The 23,200-nt window shown below is 39.8% G+C and overlaps 1 protein-coding gene across 10 annotated transcripts in view; it reads right to left on the reverse strand.

Annotated features, from left to right (window-relative positions):
• The window catches only part of szt2 (SZT2 subunit of KICSTOR complex), a 289,561-nt gene that overhangs the window by 153,099 nt on the left and 113,262 nt on the right, over positions 1-23,200 (reverse strand). For 9 of the 10 annotated variants that reach the window (XM_069939008.1, XM_069939001.1, XM_069939009.1 and 6 more), the window contains exons 33-39: positions 22,933-23,068; positions 20,033-20,149; positions 18,516-18,594; positions 10,156-10,341; positions 6,422-6,715; positions 2,584-2,887; positions 1,232-1,306 (exon numbers count right to left, since the gene is read on the reverse strand). In XM_069939008.1, coding sequence (XP_069795109.1) covers positions 1,232-1,306; positions 2,584-2,887; positions 6,422-6,715; positions 10,156-10,341; positions 18,516-18,594; positions 20,033-20,149; positions 22,933-23,068 — 1,191 coding nt within the window. The remainder of the gene's footprint in view (positions 1-1,231; positions 1,307-2,583; positions 2,888-6,421; positions 6,716-10,155; positions 10,342-18,515; positions 18,595-20,032; positions 20,150-22,932; positions 23,069-23,200) is intronic. The other variant, XM_069939006.1, reaches the window with a different exon arrangement.

Genomic DNA, 23,200 nt, shown 5'->3' on the forward strand with positions numbered 1-23,200 from the left:
TACAGTATTAAGAGCTGCGTTTGCATTGTGCTTCTTGTGGGGGGATGGTTATTGACTTAAGTCTAAGAAAGACAATTTGGTAAAACAGATGCCTGTCATCATCTGTCCTGTGAGGAATAAAACCAGGAAGATGATTTTCCTCTTTTCTCTGAAGAGAATTATCAAAAATAGATTAAATCAAGTTCAAGCTGAAGATGCCAAAAATTGAAGAGAGAGAATGTGATTGGGATACAGCAAAAATGAGAAAATGTCCTTCATACAATTTGGAGGGCAATCGAATATTCATAAATGATAATAGAAAGGTGATGCATAAAAACAGAACATAGAACACTACATCATTGTGCAGGCCCTTTGGCCCTCAATGTTGTGCCGACCCATATCATCCCTGACAAGGCATTCCAGGCACGTGATACCCTGAGAGCATTTTGATCATGTGCTGGGATACGGAACTTAGTAACTAGACAATCCTACTGTTGCGGTCACCTTCTTTTACAAGGGATGTCATGTGCTGCCCCCCTCCTCAATGGAGTTTGGTGAAACTTAGTCCTCCATTAACTCCCTTCCCATGTCTATCTCTTTTTCCTTTTCTCTTGCTCCTCACCTCCCTTCCCTTCTTTCTCCTATCAGAGAGCTTCCCTGCCCCGTTATCTGCCTAAGCAATAAACTCAATACTCATATAGATTATTGTGTGAAAAATAAAGGAATGGAAGGAGTTGCTAATAAGAAACATAACACTGCCGTACACCAGTCAAACAAGATTGCAAGTTTAATAAACTCTGCTTGGCGATAAGTTTAACCAGCATGAATTTTTGTAGAACTATTCAACCTTGGTTCTTTCGATGCTGATGGGTAATGGCTCAGTCACAGAAACAGCAATACTTTCATAAATTTCTGATCCGGTCCGACACTCATTTTCTTCACAATGTTGAAATGGAAAGGTTATTGAAACAAACATTAACCATAAAGAAATAAAAATTTGAATGGAAGGTTTACATGAGAAAATAAGTAAACATTTAGCACAATGAGCAAACATTACATTTGCAGGATTTATTAGACAGGTTTATAAATCCATCTATGTTCTCCCCCATGACAGGCCTCAAGCAAGTAACAAAAGGAGGTACAGCTTGGATTGTATCATCCAATATTTACTGTCATTTCACGTTCTAAGTACAAACTTTAATGAAGCAAAATAATTGTTATTCAAAAAATACTTTAGCAAGATGTTTCTCACCTAAAAGATCAGAATCCAAGCTGCCCTGACTGGAGACTACACTCTGTACTCGGCTGGGTCTGTACTTGCAATTACCTATTTGTATAGAGGTACAAGATTGTGTCAAGAATTTGACAAGGGCATACAAGGAGCAGCAATAGTTGAAAGGGAGTAATGGCAGAATGGAAAGAAAAAAAAATCATAGAACGAGATAAAGATAAACACCAGCTTAGTAAGGTGGAAGGAGAAACAGTAGAAAACAAGACAGTGCCCTGAAATTGCCACAGATTCTAAGTGCTGCAAGTAAAACGGCTTGACTCCACCTCGTGTTCTCCAAAAAAGCAATGCCAATTGTCTTTTGGTTGACAGTTCGCCCATAAAATTGCTCACAAACTCACAAGACCCTTCCAACTAAGATGAAAAGTTCAAGTGACGGATAGCCACTGGGGTGCTAGAGCCCTGCATTATTTATACAAGAGAGAACAATAGCAGATTTGGGGATTGAGGAAGGAAATATATCAACCATATAATGAAAAGCAATTTCATTACAAATGTCACTGCAACATATCATGAAAACGAGTATACAATTCATTTAATTAATGCAGTGGTGGATTACAAGTACTATTTACACATTATATAATCAACATATCGATATATCCAGCAAGTACATTTACCATTTTAAGGAAAAAAAACCTTTTAACATAACTGCTACAATCCTGAATTCTCACCCTCAAAGCCTTGCACCCCATGGGTCTCTCTATGACTCAAAATTAAATGGTTAGCAAATTTTACCAGCTGGTAGATATCCACCATTTATCTCAACAAATACTCAGGAGTCTGTGGAAATTTAATCAAAATGTATCTATGTTGGTTTATGTGACACAAGCCCCAATTCCCATAAAACTCTTGTGGATATTTAAGTTGACTGATTATAGAAATATATATGCAGTCAAGCATCCACATCAATTTAGTGCTAATTTGAAGCTTTCCCCCTGTGATAGTACAGATCTATCACCAATGTATATAGTGTATATAGTTACAGTATCTAGACTGTGCTTACAGCGATTGGCTGAGAGCTAAGCCACACCTATTGTCTGGGCCTTAAAGGATTGTGTCGCTAGCCAGGTCGGATCATTCCGGACTGGTCGGCCACCTGTGAAGAGTTCCTGTCTTTTGCTAATAAAAGCCTTGGTTTGGATCAACAAGTCTGATTCTTTCAACGAGCTCTACATCCCCATTCTCAAATCTGTATTTTTCTCTCTGAGAAGGAATCAAAACTGAGATTCAAATTGTTGCAGCCATCTCTGGAATTCAATGGTTTAGTACTGTGACTGCTAAATTAATACACATACAAGATGAAAAGAGAAACATACCTGTACTGCCAGGTAAAATAGACTGCACGGACTCAGCAAGACTCACAGCAGAAGACGTCTGTGAGGACAGATTTGGAATTTGAGTTCTCTCAGACCCTGGGCTTGACTGATGGGGGGATGGGTTGGTGAGGATCCCCTCAGATTTGATCACGACAAGTCCTCCATCTTGTTGGTCAGGCTGCGTGACAGAGAGATGGTCTTTCCCATCTATGCTCTCTTCCAAAAGTTCAGCTGGTGTGAGATGTGATCCATTAGCTGCTGCTGTTACTATCCTCTCAGATTGCTTGCTTTCTTCCAGTGAGATCTGTAAAACATAGAACAATGCAGCACAGGCCCTTCGGCCCTTGATTTTGTGCTGACCCATATATTCCTTCCTAAAGTACTAAATCCTCCCTATCCCGTAACCATTCATTTTTCTTTCATCTACGTGTCTAAGAGTCTCTTAAATGCCCTCAATGTTTCAGCCTCAGAAAATGATACTGTGCATATTCAAGAGGGAAATGTTTGTGGGTATTTTGGTTAATATGGTTCATAGTGTGAAAATTTTTTTAAAAATTTAAATTTAAAACAAAATGTTTCCGCCTCCACCACCATCCCCAGCAAAGGTATTCCAGGCACCCACAGCTCTCTATGTGTAAAAAAAACTTACCCCTGATGTCTCCCCTAAACTTCCTTCCCTTAACTTTATACATATGTCCTCTGGTGTTTGTTGATCCTGCCATGTCTATGCCTCTCAGAATCTTGTGGACCTCTATCAAGTCTCCTCTCCATAACTTCCACATCTTTCCTATAATGAGGTGACCAGAACTGAACACAATACTCCAAATGTGGTCTCACCAGAGATTTGTAGAGTAGCCACATGACCTCTCCATTCTTGAATTTAATCTCACTATTAATGAAGTCCAACATTCCATAGGCATTCTTAACTATCCTATCAACCTGTGCGGTGATCTTGAGGGATGTAAAGATTTAAGCACCAACGTTCATCCACACTCTTAAGTAACCGACCATTAACCTGCACTCAGCCGTCTGTTTTGTTCTTACAAAATGCATCACCACACATTTATCAGAATTGAAATCCATCTGCCACTTTTCTACCCAACTCTGCATCCTGTCTATCCTTTTATAACCTTCTACAACCTTCAGCTCCATCCGTGACTCCTCCAACTTTTGTGTCATCCACAAACTTACTGACACATCCTTCCGCCTCTTCATCCAGGTTATTTATAAAAACACCATGATGAGCAGGGGTCCCAGATCGGATGCCTGTGCCACTCCACTAGTCACCGACCTCCAGGAAGAATACTTTCCTTCCACTACTACTCTCTGCTTTCTTCTTGCAAGCCAATTTTTTTTTTAATCCATACAGTCATGGTTCCACTGATGCCGTGCCTCATAACTTTCTGGATGATTCTCTCATGGAGGACCTTATCAAATGTCTTTCTAAAATCCAAATAGACCACATCTACCACCCTACCCTCATCAATTTCTTTTGTTACTTCCTCAAAAACTCAATTAGACTCGTGAGGTACGATCTTCCCTTCACAAAGACATGCTGATAATCCTTGAGTAGACTGTACTTTTCCAAATGCTCATAGATCCTATCATTAAGAATTCCCTCCATTAGTTTGCACACCACTGACGCAAGACTCACTGCTCTATAATTCCCAGGATTCTCCCTATTACCTTTTTTAAACAAGGTGACTACATTTCTCATTCTCCAATCCTCTGGCACCTCCCCCGCAACCAAAGGGGATTCAAAGATCATAGCTACTGCCCCAGCTATCTCTTCTCTCACTTCCTTCTGCAGTCTCGGGTATACCACATCCGGCCCCGGGGACAGACCAAAATAACGCATAAGCCACATTTAATTCAATGTTCCATTCATAATCAACTAAAAGAACATATGAAACTGGAAAATTTGAAAGCACTAGAAAGTCCTCCAAACCTGCCCCATTCTGAATTGGACCATCAAAACATCATAAACTTCACTGCCTCCTGATCTAGTAGCAGCCATCGAATTCTACCTGTACCACCAAAAGTCTTTAAGGGAAAAAAAGGCAGCTAATCTAAGGGAAAAGAATCCAGGTAATTCTCTCATAAGTAATCAAAAGGAGCTACTGGAGAACAAGATACGGAAATCTGTATTAGTTACCACTCACTATATATTGAATGTCTACTGTAAACCCACATTGAATGCCCAAAAAAGTAACCTTTGCCAAATTTTGCCAATTCCAGAAAAAAAGATACTGAACAAGTGGAAAAGCATGGACTTATCAGAGATAGTTGGCATGGCTTTGTGAAGAGGTCATGGCATCTGTATGTTTATTAATCAATCCTCCTCCACTTTCATCCAATCAGGAGTTTGCGGAGGTTTGATATGACATTGGAAACCTTGGCAAATTTCTACAATTGTGTAGTAGAAAGTGTGCCGACCGGCTGCATCACAACCTGGTATGGGGACACCAATATCTCAGAGTAGAAAGCCTCACAAAAGATAGTGGACACAGCCTAGCCCAGTACATCATAGCAAAACTCTTCCTACCATAAAGAAAATCTACACAGAATGTTATCGTCAGAGAGCAAGTATCCACATTACCCAGGATGCACTCTGTTCTCGCTGCTGCCATTAGGGAAAAGGTATAGGAGCCACAAGACTTGTACCACCATTAAACTCTTAAACAACAAACTCAGAGTCTCCTTTAAGGACTCCTACACTGCAGGTTCTGGAGTTTGGTGATATTTTAAACCAAGTACTTAGCATGACTTTTCACTTGCCCATGAAACAAAGTATGTGCAATGTGAAAGTAAATGAAAACAGGCATTAAAGACTGCAATATTTGGTCCTAAAATTATGCTATTCACTTCATTCTCAGAACAAAATTATTTCATAAATCAGCTATTTGTCACTGCAGTATAACATTTCCGAGATAGGTTTACCTATCTCGGCTGCACCATTTCATCAGATGCAAGGATCGACAATGAGATAGACAACAGACTCGCCAAGGCAAATAGCGCCTTTGGAAGACTACACAAAAGAGTCTGGAAAAACAACCAACTGAAAAACCTCACAAAGATAAGCGTATACAGAGCCGTTGTCATACCCACACTCCTGTTCGGCTCCGAATCATGGGTCCTCTACCAGCATCACCTACGGCTCCTAGAACGCTTCCACCGGCGTTGTCTCCGCTCCATCCTCAACATTCATTGGAGCGCTTTCATCCCTAACGTCGAAGTACTCGAGATGGCAGAGGTCGACAGCATCGAGTCCACGCTGCTGAAGATCCAGCTGCGCTGGGTGGGTCACGTCTCCAGAATGGAGGACCATCGCCTTCCCAAGATCGTGTTATATGGCGAGCTCTCCACTGGCCACCGTGACAGAAGTGCACCAAAGAAAAGGTACAAGGACTGCCTAAAGAAATCTCTTGGTGCCTGCCACATTGACCACCGCCAGTGGGCTGATATCGCCTCAAACCGTGCATCTTGGCGCCTCACAGTTTGGCGGGCAGCAGCCTCCTTTGAAGAAGACCGCAGAGCCCACCTCACTGACAAAAGACAAAGGAGGAAAAACCCAACACCCAACCCCAACCAACCAATTTTCCCCTGCAACCGCTGCAACCGTGTCTGCCTGTCCCGCATCGGACTTGTCAGCCACAAACGAGCCTGCAGGTGACGTGGACATTTACCCCCTCCATAAATCTTCGTCCGCCAAGCCAAGCCAAAGAGAAGAGATAACATTTCCACAAAACTTACTCATCAAGTATACAGAAAAATAACAACACTGACCAAAATTTGAACCAGCTAAATTCTAATCCAGTGAAACCATCTCAAGTGTTACCTGTGTCTTCTCTTCTTTCTTGTCTCCCTCAGTCACAGGCAGTGCTCTAGCTACTTCCATGTGCTTTGTCCAACCTTCCTGGCGTTGATGGCAGATCAGGGCATCCTCTGTATCTGCACTTTCATCACAAGCCACAGCTGTGTACTCACTCTCCACACTTTGCTGTTGGAGTTCTTGGGAAAGTTTTCGACCAGTTTCTCCCCTTTGTACATGCAAGCGACTTACAGATAGGTAGTAAAAGTTGCTTGCTTCTTCATTGAGGAGGTACCCTGGAAGATTCATGCGCTTAAATTCCTTAAAATGAAAATGTTGAAAGAACAATGGTTAAAACAAAGGCATCAAAAAGATAACTGATCAATTCCTGTTTGCCTATTTCTTTTTAGAGAAGAACATTGGGATATGAATCTTGAAATATACCTCCTATTACCCAAGATGCAGTTTGTTTCTAATCATGAAACTTTACGTCAAATTAGATGATTTAAAAACAACTAATGGCTTTTGTCTTTATCTGTAATTTTAATTATGAACATGATTGATTAATGTTTTTGTCCAATTGTAGAATTTGTCAAATTTATTTTTGTAGAATTGATGTTCATTTTAGTGAATCTTGCAGAGAATATCATGTTACATGATATTAATAAGAAAGCAAATGAATGGAAAGCAAGCAAATTGAAGAAACACAGTTGTGATGAAGTGAGGACACTGGTTAAGACTGACAAGACTGGAATAGAAACGATTCCTTCCTCTAATAACATGGCTATGATTGTGCAAACAAAAAAGTAGTTAATTGTTTTGTTAAAGAGATTTAACTTCTGCTTAGGCACAATTAAGATGAATGTATGTTATGTTTTATTATTGATTTTGTCTTCAGAAAGAAAAAAAAGACTTGACTGAGAAGGGAAGACACAGCTGTATAGTTAATGGCGCTGCTGGCTCGCAGCTCCAGTGGCCTGGTTCAGTTTGAGGGCCCTGTGTTGTCATGTTCTCCCAATGACAAGTGTCCTGATTTCTTCCCACATCTCAAAGTTCCACACGTTAGTTGAATAATCCAATGTATGTAGGTGCTAGACACTGGGAGGAAGTTGATGGGAATGTGGAGAGAATAACATGGAATTAATGTAAATTGGGGCTTATTGGCCAGCATGGCCCTGATTGATTAAAAGACGTGCTTCTGTACTATATGACATTGTATCTGTCTATCAGTATCAACTCAACTTTCTTCATAGGAGAGTTCAAGAGTTATTCTGAAGTGCATACATTAGAGTTAATTAACAGCCACAATTTCTTACTCACTATATTATGATTCATGTCGTCTGGAAAAAAACTAATTTGCCTCAGAGGCTCCATTTAGTGATTTTATTTTGGTCCATTCTCTTAAATGTAATAAATCTAGTCAAGAAGAAAAACTTACGAAAGGTTTTATGTAATGTGAGAGATCTAGAGGATTATAAGGCTAATAGGAAAGATCTTAAAAAGAAAATTAGCAGAGCAAGAAGGGGCCATGAGAAGGCATTGGTGGACAGCATTAAGGAAAACCCCCAAGGCATTTGACAAGTATGTGAAGAGCAAGAGATAAGACAAGAAAGAATAGGACCTATCAAGTGTGGCAGTGGGAAAGTGTGTATGGAACCAGAGGAAATAGCAGAGGTGCTTAATGAATACTTTACTTCAGTATTCACGACGGAAAAGGATCTTCGTGATTGTAGTGACGACTTGCAGCAGACTGAAAAGCTTGTGCTCTAAGAGGAAGGATGTGCTGGAGCTTTTGGAAAGCATCAAGTTGAATAAGTTGCTGGGACCAGATGAGATGTAGCCCAGGCTACTGTCAGAGGTGAGGGAGGAGACTGCTAAGCCTCTGGCAATTTTGAATCATCAATGGGGAGGTTCCAGAGGATTGGACAGTTGTGTGTGTTGTTCCTTTATTCAAGAAAGGGAGTAGAAATAGCCCAGGAAATTATAGACCAGAGAGTCTTATTTCAGTGGTTGGTAAATTGATAGAGAAGATCCTGAGAGGCAGGATTTATGAACATTTGGAGAAGTATAATATGATTAGGAATAGTCAGGGCAGGTTGTGCCTTACGAGCCTGATTGAATTGTTTGAGCATTGGCGTTGGTGCTCCACAATTGCTCAGTAAAAGGAGGTGTAATGCCCTCCTTCCATCCGATTAGCCTACAGGTCAGCCTTGGGCAAGATCTACAGGTAGCACCTGTTTAGCTTCCCAATCAGGGTCATAGGAAGCCATGGATTGCAGATGGTGGATGGTTTTAACAAGCAGATTCTACAAATTGGAATTTATGGTTGTAAAAAAGCACTGGGCAGATAAATCTGCTGATCAATGGTCAGGGTTACCCGTCCAGTATGGACACTGCAACTGAAAGCGGCAATGGGAAACCACTTCAGTGTTATTCCCCTTGTATAATCATGAACTCAACATTGACTTGGGTCTCAACTCAAAGATGAAGCCTTCACTGAAGGAAAACAGGGGTGGCAATAGCTACAATTCGGAAAGTCAGAGATTGTGACTGATGGAGAGACATGATTGTCCACACCAAACGGCAAGGTACCTGAATGAATGAATTAGGATGTGACTAAATTGATGAAGGAAGAGCAGTAGAAGTAATGTATATGGATTTCAGCAAGGTATTTGATAAGGTTCCCCATGCAAGGCTTATTGCAGGGGATCCAAGGGGACATTGCTTTGTGGAACCGGAACTGGCTTGCCCATAGAAGGCAAAGAGTGGTTGTAGACAGTCATATTCTGCATGGAGGTCGATGACCAGTGCCTCAGAAATCTGTTCTGCGATTCTTATTCTTCGTGATTTTTATCAATGACCTGGATGAGGAAGTGGAGGGATGAGTTAGTACGATTGCTGATGTAACAAAGGTTGGGGGGTGTTGTGGATAGCATGGAGGGCTATCAGAGTTACAGCAGGACATTGATAGGATGCAAAATTGGGCTGAGAAGCGGCAGATGGCGCTTAACCCAGCTAAGTGTGAAGTGGTTAATTTTGGTCGGTCAAATATGATGGCAGAATATAGTATTAATGATAAGACTCTTGACAGTGTGGAGGATCAGAGGGATCTCGGGGTCTGAATCCATAAGATGCTCAAGACACCTGCGCAGGTTGACTCTGTAGTTAAGAAGGCATACGGTGCATTGGCCTTCATTAACTGTGGAATTGAATTTAGAAGCTGAGAGGTAATGTTACACCCTGGTCAGGCCCCACTTGGAGTATTGTGCTCATTTCTGGTTGCTTCACTATTTGAAGGATGTGAAAGCCCTAGAAAAGGTGAAGAGGAGATTTACAAGGATGTTGCCTGGATTGGGGAGCATTCCTTATGAAAACTGGTTGAGTGAACTCAGCCTTTTCTCCATGAAGCAACAGAAGATGAGAGGACACCTGATAGAGGTGTACAAGATGATGAGGGGCATTGATCAAAGGCTTTTTTCCAGGGCTGAAATGGGTACCACAAGAGGACACAGGTTTAAGGTGCTGGGGAGTAGGTACAGAGGAGATGTCAGGGGTAAGTTTTTTCGATGCAGAGAATGGTGAGTGCATGGAAATGGGCTGCCTGCAACATGGAGCTTAGAAAAATAGAGGGCTATAGGTATGCCTCGTAATTTTTAAGTTCGGCACAACTTTGTGGGAGAAGGGCCTGTATTGTGCTGAAGATTTTCTATGTTTCTATGCCACAAAATACTATGGTATACTAATTTACCAATTCTGCTCACCTCCTTAAATTTCTCCAGTGATTGCTCTGGACCAAATACAAACTGTAAGGGAACCACTTCACTGTGACATCGTGGCCTGCCCTTTGACCTGGACACATGATCCGATACTTTATGTAAGGTAGCTAAGGTGATATCTGTTGAATGGCGCAGTGCTGAGACAATTTCATCTTCCAGAAGCCAATGAATCTAAAGGAGACAATTTCCGAACAAGTTAGAAACAACAAATAAACTACATAGATCTTCATGAAACACAATATTCTTAAAGGATGTATAAAGAAAGCAGAACATAATCTGACACATCTTTATCTTGAAAGAAAAAACAACTGATATATATTCATCAGTGGATCAACAAATATATACCCCACTTATAAACTATTGCCTTGGTATGTCCAAATCGATTTCATTTCTTTATTAGTATACAAAACTAAAATTATCATGGCAAATGTTGTTTCCCATTAAAGAATAAAGAAATATCAAAAATGTCAAACAATATTTTGGATCTACAGGTGCCTCATCTTTTATCTAGGATCGTCAGGAATGGACACCTGCCATTATTAGGAATCTTCTGGATTTCAGAATCATTTGGATTTTCGTCCTTTAAGCCTGCCCAAGTCATACTGCCATCTCTCGCCACCTCGCCTGACCGAGTAGCGCTGCAGTCTCTCTCTCCCTGTTACCCCCCCTCCCCCCGCTGTACCAGCGCCAGGAGAATGGCCCTCTTCTTGGTTCCCCTGTGCTGGTACAGTGGTTTCAACTGCGTGAAGGATTATGGGTAGCAACCACCAGGCTAACTGATTCGGAGGCACTTATAAAGTAGCAGAATGCAAAGGGATACACGCGAGTTGAACTAGGGTCACAATGGGTCATGTTTGGGCCAAACTCCATCTCTGATGAGCAGATGTCATCTGTTGAAAAAAAAAACACTTTTTTGGAGGTTGCCAGTTTTCAGAATTCCAGATAAAAGTTTCGGCACCTGTATATTCACACTGGAAGACAAAATATGCAAGAAACTGTGAGGAATAAAAATCTTATGGAAATGAAGAAATTAGTATTAATTAAACAAATACAGGTAAAAATAATGGGATTAATAGCAGGAAAATCCCATGCATCAGACCCTAGACCGAAATATTTTAAGAGGTGTTTCCAGTGATAATTCTTGCATTGATTTGGATTTCAGATTGGTTCCAAAGAAATTTCAAATAAATGTAAACTGACTGAAAGTAGGAAACAGAAAATAGGTAGCAAAAGGCAGTTGGCACAATATCAAGGGCAAGGAAAATTGCTGGAAGGTTATATTGAAGCAGTCATGTGCCATTGGGGCAGGGGAGGAGTCAGAAAACAAAGAGGTAAAGTCAACACATTGAGAACATAGAAAATAAAAAAAAACAGCAAAAATAGGCCATCTGGCCTATCAACCATGTTCCACCTTTCAATAAGACCACGGCTGATATTGCAGTGGACTCAGCTCCTCCTAATATTTTTTTGTTATCTAGAAAAACACCTGTTATCTGCAATTCAAGCAACCAACAGCCTCAAGTAACTGGGAAAAAAAAGTGGAAAATAAAATAGGTAAAAAAATACGGAAATTTAAAATTTGTGTGCCTCATCATTAGTTTGCCAATCATGCAACATGCAATCTCAAGCAACCGTAAAATAGTTATTCACCATATGCCAATCCCATATGTGCCGGATAACTATTAATGTATATAGGTCGGCACATTGTGGATGGAAGGGCCTATAACGTTTTATGTCCCACCTGCCTTTTCCCATAAACCTTTATTCGCCTACTGTGCAAAAATCTAAATACATTTAATACAGCTATGTAATGAAGTCGCCTCCACTGTTTCCTTGAGCAGAGAATTCCACCGATCCATGGCTATTTATAAAAAGCAGTTCCTCCTTACCTTCATCCAAAATCTACTTCCCTAATCTTGATGCTAGTCTTTTCTGTCTCTATCTTATCTCTCCATTTCATAAATTTCAGTTTCCATAAGATCCAGCCTTATTCTTCTAAATTCCAGCAAGTATAATCTCAAGCTATTCAATCTTTCCTCAGTGATTAACACCCTCATCACTGGAATCAACCTTGTGAATGTCCTCCAAAGCCAGCACATCTTTTCTCAAATATAGAGAGCAGAACTTCATGTCCTATTCCAGGTGAGGCCTCACTAATACCATATACAAGTAGAACCATCTGATCTTAAATTTAATTCCTCAAGCAATAAGGCCAACATCCAATTTTCCTTGATTACCTGTTGCACCTACAAACCAACTTTTTGCGCTTCATGCACAAGCACTTTCAAGCCCCTGCACATTTATTTTTCCTTCCAAAATGGATGACCATACATTCACTGACATTGTACTCCATCTGATTGACTTTTGCCCCACTCACTTAACCTATCTATCTATATCTCTCGACAGACTCTTCACATCCTCTGCACAATTTGCTTTTCCACTCAATTTTCAAATCAAGAAGTCATGAGGCATGAAACATTGGCTGCTTAGATTCAGAAATAGCTTGCCTGCAGAAATCAGAGGGTAGTAGTAGATGGAATGTAATCTGCCTGGAGGTTAGCGACGATTCTGCATAGATCTATTCTGGGATTTTTTTGTGGGATTTTTTCTGTTGCTTTTTGTGATTTTTATAAATGGACAAAGAACTAGATGGGTGGGTCAGTAATTTTTGCAGATAATACAAACACTGGAGGTATTATGGATAGTGTCAAAGAGTGTCATAGGTTGCAAAAGGTTATAGACAGGATGCAGATTTGGGCAGGAAAGTGGCAGATAGAGTTCAATCTGGATAAATGCAAAATGATGCATTTTGTAAGGTCAAACTTTAAGGAATACATGGTTAATGGGAGAATCCTTAGCAGTATGGACAAACAGATTTCTTGGGGTCTAAGTCCGTAGATACCTCAAGGTTGCTGTGTAAGTTGATAGGGTAGTTAAGTACGATACGTAGGGTAGTACGATATGTTTGATTTCATTAGTCAAAGGATTTTGTTTTCAGAGCCATTATTCAATATTGCAGCTCTATAAAACTCTGGTTAGACCACACTTGAAGTATTGCTTCAGTCTGATCATCTCATCACAGGAAGGATGAAAATGCTCTTCAGAAGGAGCAGAGGAGATTTACTGGGATGTTGTCTGGATTGGAAAAAATCACTTGAAGCAAAGCCATTTCTCTTTGTAGCGATGAAGGATATATATAACATATATAACAATTACAGCACGGAAACAGGCCATTAGGCCCTTCTAGTCCGCACCGAACCAAACACCCCTTTCTAGTCCCACCTCCCTGCACAATGCCCATAACCCTCCATCTTCTTCTCATCCATATACCTGTCCAACCTTTTCTTAAATAATACAATTGACTCCGCCGCCACTATTTCTCCCGGAAGATCATTCCACACGGCTACCACTCTCTGAGTAAAGAAGTTCCCCCTCATGTTACCTCTAAACCTCTGCCCCTTAATTCTTAACTCATGTCCTCTTGTTTTAATCTTTCCTCCTCTTAACGGAAATAGTCTATCCACATCCATTCTGTCTATCCCTTTCATAATCTTAAATACTTCTATCAAATCCCCTCTCAACCTTCTACGCTCCAAAGAATAAAGACCCAATCTGTCCAATCTCTCCCCATACTCCAGATGCTTAAACCCAGGCAACATTCTGGTAAACCTTCTCTGCACTCTCTCCACTCTGTTTATATCCTTCCTATAATTAGGCGACCAGAACTGCACACAGAACTCCAAATGAGGCCGCACCAACGTCTTATACAATCTCAACATTACCACCCAACTCCTATATTCCATGCAATGATTGATAAAGGCCAGCATGCTAAAAGCCTTCTTCACCACCCTATTCACGTGAGTTTCTATGAATTAATATAGATATGTGAAGGCTTGGACATCTGTTTAAGGTGACTGGAAAAAAAAAGTTTAGGGGAGATATCAAGTAAATTTTTTGCAGAGAATGGTGAATGCCTGGAATGCATTGCCAGGGTCGGTGATGGAAGCTAACACAATAGGGAGATTCAAAAGACTCTTAGATGGACAAAGGTTTACAAGGAAAATAGAGGGTTATGGGTGTGAGGAAGGGAAACATTAGATTTTTGGTTTGCATAAGTCAGCACGACATTGTGTGCTGTAATGTTTCATGTTAATTTATTGCCATGCTACATTCAATCCTCTATTGCAAATCTTTAATTTACATCATGAACACCTTCAGGCCGAGCACATTCTGCTCACCATTCATTGCCAACCAGAGAAACACCCATTTATCCCAACTCTATTCTTTCTATTGGTTAATAAATCCTCTATTCATGTTATACATTACCCCCAATGCCATACATCCCTTTATTATACCTGTCCTTTATGCAGCACCTTATCAAAGACCTTCTGGAAATCCAAGTACACAACATCACATATTTCACTCCATCCACTGTGCTTATATCCTCAAAAAACTCAGGTAAATTTGTCAAACAGTACCTCCCCTTCCTGAATCCATGCTGAGTCTGACTGATCAAATAAATTCTATCCCGCTGTCTTGCTATTTCTTCTTACTGATAGCTTCAAGCATCAGGGAAAGAAAGAATGGTAGGGTGAAGAGGCCATGGTTGACAAAAGAGGTGGAAAATCTAGTCAGGTGGAAGAAGGCTGCATACATGAGGTTTAGGTAGCAAGGTTCAGATAATTCTCTTGAGGAATATAGGGTAGCAAGAAAGGGACATGAGAAGGCCTTGGTGGGTTGGGTTAAGGAAAACCCCAAGGCATTCTTCACTTATGTGAAGAACAGAAGGATGACAGGAGTGAAGGTAAAACTGATTAGAGATAAAGGTGGGAAGATGTGCCTGGAGGCTGTGAAAGTGGGTGAGGTCCTCAATGAATACACCAAGGAGAGGGACCTTGATGACAGCGAGGACTATATGGATGGGGTAAATATTTTGGAGCATGTTGATATTGAGAGAGAGAATATGTTGGAGCATTTAAAATGCATTACGATGGATGTCCCCGAGGCCTGGGAGATTGGAGGATGGCAAATGTTGTCCCCTTGTTCAAAAAAGGTAGTAGAGAAAGTCCAGGTAATTATAGACCAATGAGCCTTGCGTCTGAGGTGAGCAAGGTTTTGGAAAGGATTCTTAGAGATAGGATCTATGGACATTTAGAGAATCATGGTCTGATCAGGGACAGTCAACATGGCTTTGTGAAGGGTAGATCTTGTCTCACAAGCCTGATAGAGTTCTTTGAGGTGACCAGACACATTGATGAGGTTAGTGAAGTGGATGTGGTCTACGTGAATTTGAATAAGGCATTTGACAAGGTTTCACATGGTTGTTTTATTTAGAAAGTCAGAAGGCATGGGATCCAGGGAAGCTTGGCTATGTGGATTCAGAATTGGCTTTTCTGTAGAAAGCAGATGGTTGTGGTGGAGGGAGTATATTCAGATTGGAGGTTGCGTCTAGTGGAGTCCCTCAAGGATCAGTTCTGGGACCTCTGCTTTTCATGATTTTTATTATTGATTTGGATGAGGGGGTAGAAGGGTGGGTTCGCAAATTTGCAGACAACACAAAAGTTGATGGTGTTGTGGATAGTATAGAGGATTGTAGAAGATTGCAGAGGGACATTGATAGGATGCAGAGCTAGGCCTAGAAGTGCCAGATGGAGTTCAATCTGAAGAAGTGTGAGGTGGTACACTTTGGAAGGACAAACTCTAAGGCAGAATACAAATTAAGGTCAGGATTCTTGGTAGTGTGGAAGAGCAGAGAGATCTGGGGGGGTCCATGTCCACAGATTCCTGAAAGTTGTCTCACAGGTAGACAGGGTAGTTAAGAAAGCTTATGGGGTGTTAGGTTTCATAAGTTCAGGGATTGAGTTTAAGAACCATGAGGTAATGATGCATTTCTACCAAACTCTGGTTAGACCACAGTTTGAATACTGTGTCCAATTCTGGCCCCCTCATTTAAGGGAATATTGGAAAGGGCACAAATTAGATTTACCAGGATGATACCTGGTTTAAAGAGTATGCATTATGAGCAGAGATTTGGTAAGAAGGAGGATGAGAGTAGACATGAAAGAAGTATACAAGATTCTGAGAGGAATAGATAGAGAGGACAGCCAACACCTCCTTCCCAAGACACCACTGCTCAATCCAAGAGGGAATAGCTTTAAGGTAATGAGTGAGAAGTTCAAAGGAGATATTTGAGGATTTTTTTTTTACCTAGGGAATGGTGGGTGCATGGAATGCACTACCTGGGTCAGTGGCGGAGGCAGGTACATTGGTGAATTTCAAGAGGCAACTAGACAAGCATATGGAGGAATTTAAAATGGAGAGTTATGAGGGAGGCAGGGCACAACATTGTGGGCCAAAGGAACTGTCCTGTTATATGTTCTATTTTCCTGGCCTTTAGCCTACATCCTTTTTTAAAAATAGTGATGTGACATTTGCCATCTTTTAATCTGCCAGGACCTGCCTCGAGTCAAGACAATTTTGGTAAATTATCACAAATGCCTCTACAATAACTTCCATCATTGCATTAAGTGCCTTCCTTGGGATGCAGTTCATCAGGGCATGATGATTTGTCTATGTTTCAGCCCTCTAACTTCTTTGTACCACCTCCAGTGACAGCAATTATAATCAAAGACCTCATTGATGGTCATTCTGAATCTCCTGCTCAGTTGCACCTCCTCCTCTCTCCTGATGGTGCCTTCTGTGAAACAATGACCAGCACTCACCTCACTGCTGACCTTTTACATGAAAGAGGTGCCCACAATGAATTAAATAGGTTTTTTTTTGTGGATGCAACTTAGAGAAAGTAAGGGGAAAGCCAGTGGGATATCATATCCAGTTTAATCACCTTTGGTTAATCAGATTGACAGCATCTCTAGATCGACACGATTTGCATCAACGATATAGAAAGTAATTTATTAGTACAAATTACCAAAATGATTGATAATGACGATATACAGATTTAATTAGTAGAACAATTGCACAAAGTTGAGGGAAAACAAAAAAAAGTCACACCAAGTGTATTGGGGCCCCAGAACTCACTGGCTGAAAGGATGGCAGAGTCAGGAATCTTTATTGCACTGATGAGCATTTGAAGGTCATGATTAATGAGGCTGTGAACTAAGTTCTGGGAAGCAGATGTAATCTAGATAGCTCAATTTTTAGATTTCTTCTGTGCTATAAATATCAATGATTTATTGAAGATGGTGGTTTACTGAACAGTACAGGAACCGTGGACTACAATGGAAAAATTAAAGTGAATATTAAAATAACTTAGAAGTAATAAAGTGAATTAAAACACAAAATGGAAGCCTGATGCTTAAAAGATTAAGGGGGGGGGGGGGCACCGTGACTGTGTTACAGACTGGTACGACCTTCACGAAGCACCAGCAGATGGCTTTAGAATGCAGGCAGTGCAGATAAGGGATGTGTGTTTTTGCTTAATCAGTGCTCTGAAACAATATATTATTCAAGCTTGATATAGGGGAGCAAGCAACAAGGGGTTTAATTTACTTTGAATGTAGAATAATGATGTAATCTTTTAGCTCGATTTGTTTACTCGAGTGTATAAAAGTTGTTGCATCCCTTTGTTTAGCAGGAGACCCAAGGAGACAGCTTTCGAGGCTGATAGCAGGACGGGTTCTCCCAGGCTAACTTGGTGTCTAATAAAGAGCTAACCGAACCAATTCTGTGTGCTGTGTTCTTTGTAACGGGAAGTGGCAGTTTCAATACAACACGTGCTTGTTTGTGCCTCAGCTATTTGCAACCTACATTTTATTGGCATTGATTTCAGGACTGAGCAGTGCCTTTAGGTTTGTTAGTGATACAAGGTTGACTAGAAAAGAAACCTGAAAGTAAAACTGAGAACGTACAAATACATTAAATAATCTTATAAGGTAGGAAGGAAATGGTTTTGTCAGAGGGTTCCTTTCAGAGTGCTTCAATTGCAGAAAATTAACAAGTGGAATAATAAAAGAGGCTTTAAATGGTATTGAAAGAATAAGGAAGCCTTATTTTATCTCCAAGGTGAACCCATGTCATATTATTTAAAAACGTAAGCAAACACTGCGACTCAATGGACTAAAGAGACTCTTTTGCATCCATGTTGTTCTTTGGTTCATTTTTCCTTTCACAATGGATAATACAGTTGAGTTGTACTGTACAATTAAAAGCTGCTGGATGGGGATCTTTGATGCAGCTTTTCCAAATTGCTTTGAGAATTTCTATAACACTGACTTTACATAACTATGATGTCTAGCAAAGGCAGTACAACAAATTAAAGCCTTTATACTTTGTAAAATATTAAAAATGCTGTTTCCAACTCATTGATCACTACTCTTTGACATTACCTCATCCATTGTAGCAAGGACAGCTTGTTTATGCAATGTCGGCAGTTTGGAGAGTGGATCACACAAAGCCTCTGCAATCCTGAAATATAGCAACATTTCGCACAAAGAGACAGAAACAATTTTCTCAAGCTAGAAATAAAATGGAAATAAATGTGTCCACTTAATGTGGACAGCGATCATTTAAAAATGAGGAAAGATTTTATGTTCATTCAGCTAGAATATTAGACTCAAAAAGCAAAAACTAGGTGCTGGAAATATGAAATAAAAAGAGAAAATGCTAGAAATACTCAGAAACCAGGAAAGGTAATTGATTTGAAACTTTATTCCATTAAACACCAATACTCTTTCTTTCTCCAGATACTGGGATAAAACACCAAAGTCTGCAGATGCCATGGTTGAAGTAAAAACACAATGCTGGAGAAACTCAGCAGGTCAAACGGTGTACTCTATATAGCAATGATAAAGATACATAACCAACATTTCGGGCTTGAGCCCTTCAAGGTTTCTCCAGATGCGGTCTAACCTGCTGAGTATTTTCTGCATTTTGTTGGCATTTCAGACTTTTAGATTGCTTACTTATAGTATGCACAAGAAAATCAATTGGGTTGAAACTCCAGCTTGTTGTTAAATTGTCAGAGTAGAATAAAAATAAATATCTGAATGACTATTTTCTCTACTTCACTATAAAGAAGACAGAACTCGTTAAAAAAAAGCACAAAACAAATGGGAAAATATTTGGAGGAGATGACGATCATTCTGAAATATTTGAATGGCTGGAAAACTCTGGTAAATTGAAAAGAGGCTAATATGCTCACATCCAAATCTGTCCAATCTTCCATTCCAAATAATGTTAATTAGGAGTAAAATCAAGTCTCTCTTAAACATCCACAATCTGTTGAAAACATATCAGAGTGGATTCAGAAAGGAAAAGTTCTTCTAGGAATAAACAACTCATGCCAACTCAGCTGAACCATGTGATGTGGCATCCAAAATGTCTCCATTAAATTCAAAGCTCTAACATTTTGGCTTTGAGTGTGAAGCAAGAAAAAAATGGTTTAATTAACTAAATATATGAAATTCTAATAATATTTCTTGCAGTTATAACTTAAGATCTGCTACTGAAAGAATTGGCTCTTTAGAATGGGTATATAAGAAGCTTCAGATAAATCTGGAAAGTCAAAATAAAAGAAAATATGCTAAATGCTCATGAGATCCTCAGATACTGCTTGGCTGATTTGAGTATTGTCAACATTTCATATTTTTTCCAGTCTTCTAGCATCTGCAGACATTTGTTCCAGAATTTAGTGAGCCTTCTGATGGAGATATCACATTGACAAAGTACTTCCTCTACTAAGCTGCCTTAATATTTCAGTTTTAACTATTTTGATTAAATTAAAAATAAAGATTTTAGAAGCTTTGTTTTTGATCGAAGTTGAAAGTATGTAAATTCTTATAATTTACTAGAAGCAACTGCATTTGATTGAATCATTTTAAAATAATTTCTCAGAAGACTACACCTCTCATTTGTGGCGGAGGCAAGTTGATCCATGTTTTGCATTAACTCTTCATCAGATCGATATGATGAAGGTTGCCCTGGTGAACGATTCATGGAACTGCTGCTTTCAGATGTGTACCTAGAGACAATGAATGTTTGCAAAGAATTACATACACAAATTAATCTGCAATAGTACAACTGTCCTTGGGAAAAGTCCAAGGTAGCCAAAGTAACCTGAAATTGAACATCATATGCAGACATCTGTTTATGTCTTAGTCAACTCTGCATTTAATTACTGGTTATTTGGGTAAATGGATTTCCACTTAATTCAACACACCCATGTACATTATCTGTACAAACGTCAACACTGTGTCAGCTTCTTGCTAGAGTGGCTTCATGATGCATTCATCTTAAAACACACTTAATTTTTTGCTTGGACCATTATTAAAAAAAAGGATACAAATTAGAGATAATTTCAAATAAAAAAATGTTACATCAAATTAGTTTTTAAAAAGGCAAATTGGACAGTAGAATTATTTTTTCACTGAGCCTTGATGAAGTTTTATCAAAAACATTTATTGAATGAGGGGCTTTTGAGGGAACAAGCAACAGACTGGAATTAGATTAGATGGGTAAATCTAATGCTAATTTTTAATCAGCCAAAGTCTTTCACCAAATAGACTGGCAAGCTCAAAAGGCACCAGAGTGAGGGGTGTTGAATGAAGTTGTGTGCAGCCACTGCTTGGGCTTTGTGGAGGACAGCCACAGTTTGGAACTTTCTTACGATTATATACTAATGAGCTGAAATCTATGCTAAAATACTACAATCTATTACCTCAAGAGCTGTATACAAATTATGCTGGAGATATTCTAATGCCAAGAAATGGAAATAATATGACACGTGATAAGATATTGACTTAAATATTCTGCATTACATGTGATTGAATTTTTTAATGAATAAAGTACACTGAAATAAAAGAACTTGTTTTCCTCATCCAAAAATTGTATTTGATTGAAAAGATGAGGAGGTTAGTCTATGAGGAGAGATTGAGTCGACTGGGACTGTACTTTCTGGAATTTAGAAGAATGATGGGATCTTATAGAAATATATAAAATTACTTGTTTCCATTGGCGGGGGAGACTCGAACTTGGGGGCAGAGCCTCAGCACGTAGATTTATGATGGAGATGAGGAGGAACTGCTTTTCCAAAAGGGCGGAAGTGATCTCAGTAAATATATTTAAGACAAGGTTAGATAGATTTTTTTTTTTTTTTACAGAGTAGGGGAATTGAGGGATATGAGGGAAATGAAGGTAGGTGGCGATGTGCCCATCATCAGATCACCCATGATCTCATTGAATGGCAGAGCAGGCTCTAAGGGCCAGATTTTTTTAATGCTCTTATGTTGGTTAAGCATCTTTTTCTTTGTGATACAAAGTAAAATCAAAACAAAACTCTGGAAATACTCCATAGGTCAGGCTACATCTGTGGGAATAGAAACAGAGTCAATATTTCAGGTTGGAACCTCTGTCAGAATTTTCTCTCATCTGAAACCTTGACTTCATTTTACTTTCCAGATCCAGTGAACCTGCTAAGCATTTCCTGTTTTAATTTCAGATTTTCAGCATGCACAGGGTTTTTTTTTTATTTTCACTCAACTTTACTTGATTGTTTTCTCAAGGGGCATCTTAAGTTTTACTTCTTATGGCAGGTCTTAAAGCTTGACAACCTTGGTTCCATGATAGATATCTCTACAAAGTAAGATCTCCATAAACAAAAGCACTCAATTACAGACCAACATCTAGATCGAAATACCATGGAGATGCTCCATCTGCTCTCACAAACTCTTTTCACAGTTCGCTATGGCTAAAAGGTGTAAAAATTGCTATTTGCTTCTCAATTTGGTGTTTAATACCATCATACTCCAGAGGTTGAGGGAGAAGCTGTTCTTGCTGGGACTCAACAGGTTTCTCTGCAACTAGGCTCTGGACTTCTGAACAAAAAGACCAAAGAGTGGCGGGGTTGAAAGCAGAATGTTCAGTCCTGTCACGCTGAACACTGGCACACCTCAGGTCTGAATGTTCAGCCCGCTCCTGTTCAAGCTACACAACTGCAATGCCAGATCCATTTCCAACATAGTTATCAAGTTTGTAGATGACACATCAGAAGTTGTCCTCAGCAACATTGATGAGACGAATAGAGAAGTGAAAAATCTCATGAAATGGTGCGAGAATAACAACCTGAGTCTCAAGGTGGACATGACAAAGGATACGATTGTTGACTTCAGGGGGACCAGGGACGACCACCCTCCATCATACAATAGCTCAGTAGTGGAGAGAGTGTAACACACCAAATTCCTCAGAGTAATCTTAAGAAGTGATCTATCCTGGACATACAAGATCTCTTCACGTGTCATGAAGATGCAACAGTATTTCTTTAGAAGGCTGAGGCAGGCAAGGCTAGTCACCATTCTGTCAACTTTCAACAGGAGCTCTATTGAGAGTCTCCTGCCCGGCTGCAGGACAGTGTGGTATGGTTACTGTAGAGCATCAGATTGGAGGTCAATTCACAAGATAATAAAAGCAGAGAGCACGACTGGGGTCTCTCTCCCCTCCCTCATCGACGGAATTTATTGGGACCATTGTTTAAAGAGGGAGGATCCCTATAACCCTGCACACAGCATCCTCCACCTACTCCCATCAGAGATCTAGAAATAGTATCAGAGACATAACCACCAGGCTGAGAAGCAGCTTCTTCCCACAGATAGTGAGAACGCTGAATGACTATTGAAATGCTAAAACAACTCCCTGTGACTCTATTATTTATTAATAATACTTATTTTAATTTATCTATCTAGGTTTTGTGTCTAGGCATTGTTTGTCTGTATGTGTGTACAACTAGATAATAAATTTATTTGAACATACCTTTGGTGGTTTACATCCACAGGTACAATCTCAATTTCTAAAGGAAGAGTCAGTACAAAAATGTCCAGGGTGACAACTAGATCATTCAGATCGATCGATTTGATTGGGAAATTCTCCAGGCAACTGATAATTTCACCTAGATGAATAAAATAAAACAATATGAAACATTTCCCTGTACAATATTAAATGATGAGTGAAAAGGGACTCTCATAGGGAAAAGAGAGAAACTAAAGTTCCAAGTTGAACAAGAGTTGAATGAAGTTCAAGG

The sequence above is a fragment of the Narcine bancroftii genome, chromosome 5, assembly GCF_036971445.1.
Source record: "Narcine bancroftii isolate sNarBan1 chromosome 5, sNarBan1.hap1, whole genome shotgun sequence".
NCBI classification, from domain to species: Eukaryota; Metazoa; Chordata; class Chondrichthyes; order Torpediniformes; family Narcinidae; genus Narcine; species Narcine bancroftii.